The following is a 5,815-nucleotide window of genomic DNA, read 5'->3' on the forward strand; positions in this document are numbered from 1 at the left end:
TCCAGACGGACAATGAACTGTAAAAATGGCCTCAGGGTTCAGAGATTTATTAACCTGGGAGGACAACACAAGGGTTAACCTAACTGTCCCGTTCTTTTGCCCCTAGTCAGTCAGTATGTCCCCCCCCCCAGAGCCCCAAAAGGGACGTCAAGAGTCCCGCCAAAGGGGACTTTTAGCGTGAATAACAAACGCCAAAGGACGCCAAAAGTCCCAACGCCAAAGGACGCACTTTTAACGTGAATAACAATACGCAAAAGGCACATGACCAAGCGTCTGTATTTTACGCGATGGGAGAGTGAGAATGTTTTGATCATAAATATCTGAAATAATAGCCAAGTGCCGTGTACCACTTTAACCGAATGTATGTGAGTGTTTCCATCAAATCTCTGTGGCAATAACGTCGTCGTATGTCTGTAACCCTGAGCTGTAGTTGATGTCCATGCCGAGCTCTGTGCGGCTCTCCAGTTCAGCAGTCAGCTCCTTCAGGATCCTCTCCAGGTCCTGATTCTTCCTGTGCATGTGCAGGTAGTTGATCTGGAGCTGCTTCTGGTACTTGATGACTCTGTCTTTCTCCTTGTTCCAAGTTTTCCTCTCCAGCTCAAAGCTGTTGGCCTGCCTCTCCTGCGCGTCCTTCTCCTCCCCGAGCTGCCGCTTCAGTCTCTCCACTTCTCTCTGGAGGGATTCTGTGGAGACGCGTTCGATGTTCTTCCCCGCCTGGCTCTGGGCGGGGGAGTCTGAGCCCTGGTCTATGAGTCTCTCCGAGGCCGGAGTGTGGGCCCGGGCCTCGAGTTGCAGATCGTGGTTCAGCCTCCGCTCCTTGGCCAGTGCCAGATCTTCTTTCATTCCCTGAATGTCTTTCTCCAGTTTGCCTACTTTCTCTCTCAGCAAATCAGCCTCATTCTTCTTGCGCTGTAGTTCATTTTGGCACACCTGAATCAGAAATGCAAAATGTTCAGACGTAGGCAGCAATTAGGAGGACTATTTTGACTAGGGCTCCACGATACAAGGAAAAATATAAGACATGCATCAATGCTGTTGAATGTGATAAATAAACAGATGTTACAGTGTACTCTGCTCCGCATTTCTGCTGCTTCCAGTATTCTGCTAAAATACGACAACAATTTTGTTGAATTTAAAACAAATGACAGGAAATCATTTCTTACTTCCTTATATTTAACAAATTGAGCATTGAATTGAAATTAAAAGGCACCACTATAAAAGGAATGACGTTATATTTTGTGTAGTGCAGTTTTCTTCTGATATTTTCTTTCAAAAATCTCTGAGTGTCTCTAAAAAAACGATATGTTGTGCATCCCTAATTTCGACTGATATTGTAACAGGTCTAATTATATGAATGCCACTTATTAAGACGATGATTATATAAATCTGCTAAAACACAGACATTAAAAACAGTCTTAAAATCCCAGTTGATTGTGGCACATAATAGCAAATATCCACTTGACTTGACAGTGCTTTTTAAATGTTGTTTTTTATTATTATTACCATTATTTAACCAGGAGAAACCCATTGAGATTAAGAATCTCTTTTTCAAGGGCCAAGCATATAAAAAACATAGTTACAGACAAGAGACACAAGAGGATTAAGTTAATATATCTAAAATAAAGCAAAGCAACTCCCATTCCATCAATTATCAGCACTGTGTGGGCATTTGATCTGCATGTCTGTCACGGTTTTGCTCTAGGCCAGTTGGCCTTTGGACTTTTAGTTCATTTCATTTTACCATGAGTTCTTTGTTCTTGTGGTTACCTCATGTGTCTCTGTTGTCCTGCCCAGCATGTCTATCCTTGTCAGCCTGTCATTGTGTTAATGTTTCCCTGTTATTTGTTTATGGCGGGGATGCACCGAATCCAGGATTCATCAAATATTGGGCTTTTTGACTGGGTTTTTGCCAAACCTTTGAATGTTTTTCCACTGAACCCTTGGCTTACACTAGGCGTGCTGCGCTAGTCGACGTGATGAGGCCGCCGTTGATAACGGGAAGGTGTTTACACAGGGGGACCGTTCAATGCAGTTGGCTGTGACAAAGTAAAAATGGATCTCGTGAGCGGAAAAGTGTTTGGCAGTACTGTCAGTCAAAAGAAGGCCGTTCAAGTCGAGTTACATGTTCAATTTGCATTGCCGATTTGTCTCGTGGTGGCGAGGACCCTAAACAACACATAACATCGCCGCTGTTAAAACAGTTTGAGCCTGTGTAGAGGCTAAACACATGTTTCAAACTTGCCCTGTTTAAGCCAGGTTTAGCCTGTTAGGGACAAAATCTAGCATGAGGATAACTCAGTGTAGACTGCATCGATTGTTTTCATTTGTGTCCCTACTGACAGCATTTCACATTTAAAAAAAAAACAGAGCTATGTATGGAAATCGACTGGAATTCTCCTTTAACCAGACGTGTTCACTTCATTACTTTGTTTACTGTGTTAATGCACTTGGATGGAAGTAGGATTTGGTGTTTGGTGTTGGGTTGGGTATTTGGCCAAACCCAAAAAATCTGGAATCGGTGCATCCCTAGTTTATGGTTGAGAGTTACCCGTGTTCTTTCTGTGTTCTCTGTTTCTCCTTGTTCTATCCACATGTATATTTCATGTTTCCGTTTCCTGTTTTACTTTGTAGCGTCTGTTTCTCCTGTGTCATGTCTCGTTTTACTTCCTGCCTTGGGTGCTTTTCTGCAATTTAGGGCCATGGGCTACGCCTATGGTCTGCTCTGCCCTGATTTGTTCCACTTGTTCATCAGCCCTCATGTCACCCACTAACCTCGTTACCTTGTGTATTTAATCTCTGTGCTTTCTTTGTCTCTTGTCGGTTCATCGATTTCACTCCCTCCGTTGCTCCGTCCTCATGGTTTTGCCTTTTCTAGTCTTTAGTTTTCTAAGGTTGTTTTGGGGGCATTTTGTGTTGGATTCTCTTTTGCGTACTTTAGGACAACTTCTGTTTTAAGCCTTGTTTATGTTTACTAAATCTTCCGACTCGGCCTGGATCCAAGGCGGTTATCCCCCTAGACCTGACCATTTCCTTATTTGAAGGAACTGATTGATCCTAAACAGACTAACCTCAACCTCTATGGTGCGAGAGTGGAGTTTGTTCTCTTGGTCTTTGTTCTGTCTCTCAAGCATCTCCATCTTTGCCGTGTTTTCCTTCAGTGACACCCGGAGGCTGACCATCTCGTTTAGCTTGTGGTTGACGTCCGCCTGGCAGTCTCTCAGTTGCTGTTTCAACAAGGAGATCTCCCCCGACTTCTGACACACCTGTGTTTGGATTTGGAGGCAATTCCAAAGATGAACCACTTGATATCCTCATCGACAATTATGGATTCTGAGCATTTCCCATAATGACAGCACCCAGAAAATGGCTGGGAACTTGTTCAATTGGTTTGTGTGCACAGTGTTTCTGTCTATAAAACACAAAAGATGCTTAGATGCTTAATACTTGAAATGCACTTTAAGTCTTAGTAAATTATATTCCTTCATAAATGGCAACAGTATGCATGGGAAACACTGCTTTCACATTTTCACCTCATGCCAAAAGCAAGCTAAAGATAAATAAGTAAAACAATTAAATTGAGAATATGTTTCAATGTGAATTAATTAGGCTAATCAAACTAATCTAATCTAACTAATAGGCATTAAACATAAACATTACACATCCTCAAAACAGACTGTACATAAAGTTATTTGGCAAATAGTTGCCTATTCACATCCAGCAGACAAAAATCAACATTAGCATTCATTGGAAGTCATGTCATTCTGGCCAAATTTAATTTAATATTCACTCTCCTTTTAACTCTGTTGTCTTGTCTCTTTAGCTGCTAGATGTTCCACTATGTCCACCAGCTATGTATAGTCTCTAACTCTGTTTGTCTGATATTTTGTGTTGGATACAGTTGGTTTATCAGAGCTTGTTTGCGGAAAAACAGATAGAAAACCGGTCTGATGAGAGCGGTGAAACTGAACCGAAACAGTAAAATTACCTTCTGTAAAACCAAAACAACGAGCGGAAAGGTGCTCGAAAGCTCCCTCGACATGAGAAAAAGTGCAGTTGGTAGATAATTCTGTGGATTCATCCATTCGAGTGGTCCCTTTCACATTACACTTAACAAAAGTAAGTAAAAAATAGTAATGTTCCTGATGTTAAAAGGCAACATTGTGAACTACTGAGTAAAATGTAAATAGAGAAGTTGGCATCTTTGACTCTTTTATGGATTTGTGGACTCTTTTCATATGGATTTGTGGACTCTTTTCATGGATGCAAGATGGTGGATTATTCCTTCTAGTGGTGGAAGGACATTATGTTCTCTCATCTCAGTAGCAGCCTTCAAGGTAGTTCTAGGTCATATTGTGAGCTGCAAGGTGTTAAACCTATCTGATATCGCATGAATGACTCGTGACTCACCTCCCATTGAGTTTCCTCGAGTGTCGGAGCGAGCTGTGTGCTCTCTGTCGCATAAGTCCTCAGTCTGAGCCCCACAAGCTCCTTCTCTCTGGTTAGCTTTAAGACATCCTCCTGGAGCCTCTCCTTCTCCACCTGTACAAGAGTTTATTTCTCATTTCACTCATTCATGCCAGGTGTGCGATGTGTTCTACTATTGTTCTACTTTTTGCTCTTAACACTCTGAGGATGAAAGACGCCAACGTCCGAACAATGTTTGTCAGAATTCCTACTCAAAAAGCGGCATTACAACATTTAATTTTAGACATTTGTTAAACTATTTGAATCATATATTAAAGTACTTTGTGAATCTCAGACTTTGGTCAAATCATTTCAAACACTAAAACAATTTGTACAACTCATAAAAGATTTGAGGAATTTCGAAAAGCGGACATCAACGTTCCAGCTTTAGCGCCAAATTACCTCTTTACACATTTCTGTAGAAAAAATGTGGCCGTCCCGAAAGCTGAGTATGTTCTGGACATTTTGATATGAAACACATGGGGATCGGTTCTGTGCAAATACCCTAAAAAGGTCAATTTAAGAATGTGTGTGACAATACCCTTAGACCTCCGAGGTCTTGTTGTCCTCCCACTTTTTCTGATTTTTTGCAAGGGTGGCCAGTGCCCCCCCTAACTTGTATTTTCATACATTTTTAACCCCACCTTTATTTTATTATTCATGTGCAGTGATAGAATAAATGTAGGTCTACACTGAATAAGTGTTCTTGTGTTTATTGTTATACGTACAGTATATCTAATATGTTGTAGAACCAAACCTATGGAGGGTTGGTGGCATGTAACATATTTGGTACCCGTAAAATGTGGCCCCAGCCTGGCCCCTCCATTTGAAATGGTTCAGAACCGCCACTGATCATTTGAGAAGGGTTGGTGGGATGAAGATGAACCAGAAAGGAAGGGGACTGGAAAGAAAAGAGGAGGTGGGCTGACCTGGAGCTGGCTGACCTGCAGCTGGAGTGCTTGCTGGGTTTTTGCGGCCATTTGGGAGACTTGGCGAAGCTTAGTGGAGCATCGCTCCTTCAGCCCCTCCATCTCTTCAGCACAGTACCTTTGTCTCTCCTCAAACAACTGGCAGGTGTCTGTTTCTTTGTCTTCAAAACTCCCCTGTAGCAAGGTGAAGACATCTCAGTTAAACATGACCACAGGTCAACAGTGGAAGACGGACTCAGATCCTCTACTCAAAGGTGCTCTGGCACACAAAACCGTCCTGATGTGTGTGTTATGTGGTGAATGTAAAAAATGAACTGCTACCTCCTCTGTCAGCTCTAGCCACTAAAAAAAAGAAATAAGAGGAGAAACCAGACTAATTACAACAGCTGGTCTGACGTCATGTTGCCTGAGCTCATTACTAT

At 42.1% G+C, this 5,815-nt stretch overlaps 1 protein-coding gene and 2 long non-coding RNA genes across 4 annotated transcripts in view; 2 read left to right on the forward strand and 1 right to left on the reverse strand.

The window, feature by feature from the left end:
- Window positions 1-1,262, forward strand: part of LOC116690235 (uncharacterized) — a 6,297-nt gene extending 5,035 nt beyond the window's left edge. Inside the window, exon 3 of the long non-coding RNA XR_004332197.1 lies at window positions 1,250-1,262. This is a non-coding gene — a long non-coding RNA (uncharacterized LOC116690235). The remainder of the gene's footprint in view (window positions 1-1,249) is intronic.
- lzts1 (leucine zipper, putative tumor suppressor 1) overlaps window positions 7-5,815 on the reverse strand; it is a 24,346-nt gene continuing 18,537 nt past the window's right edge. The window contains exons 6-9 of one of the 2 annotated variants that reach the window (XM_032517015.1): window positions 5,394-5,567; window positions 4,408-4,539; window positions 3,069-3,263; window positions 7-930 (exon numbers count right to left, since the gene is read on the reverse strand). In XM_032517015.1, coding sequence (XP_032372906.1) covers window positions 379-930; window positions 3,069-3,263; window positions 4,408-4,539; window positions 5,394-5,567 — 1,053 coding nt within the window. In that variant the 3' untranslated portion in view covers window positions 7-378. The remainder of the gene's footprint in view (window positions 931-3,068; window positions 3,264-4,407; window positions 4,540-5,393; window positions 5,568-5,815) is intronic. The other variant, XM_032517016.1, reaches the window with a different exon arrangement.
- LOC116690241 (uncharacterized) overlaps window positions 4,631-5,815 on the forward strand; it is an 11,033-nt gene continuing 9,848 nt past the window's right edge. Inside the window, exon 1 of the long non-coding RNA XR_004332203.1 lies at window positions 4,631-4,991. This is a non-coding gene — a long non-coding RNA (uncharacterized LOC116690241). The remainder of the gene's footprint in view (window positions 4,992-5,815) is intronic.

The sequence above is a fragment of the Etheostoma spectabile genome, chromosome 5 (assembly GCF_008692095.1).
Source record: "Etheostoma spectabile isolate EspeVRDwgs_2016 chromosome 5, UIUC_Espe_1.0, whole genome shotgun sequence".
Lineage (NCBI taxonomy): Eukaryota > Metazoa > Chordata > Actinopteri > Perciformes > Percidae > Etheostoma > Etheostoma spectabile.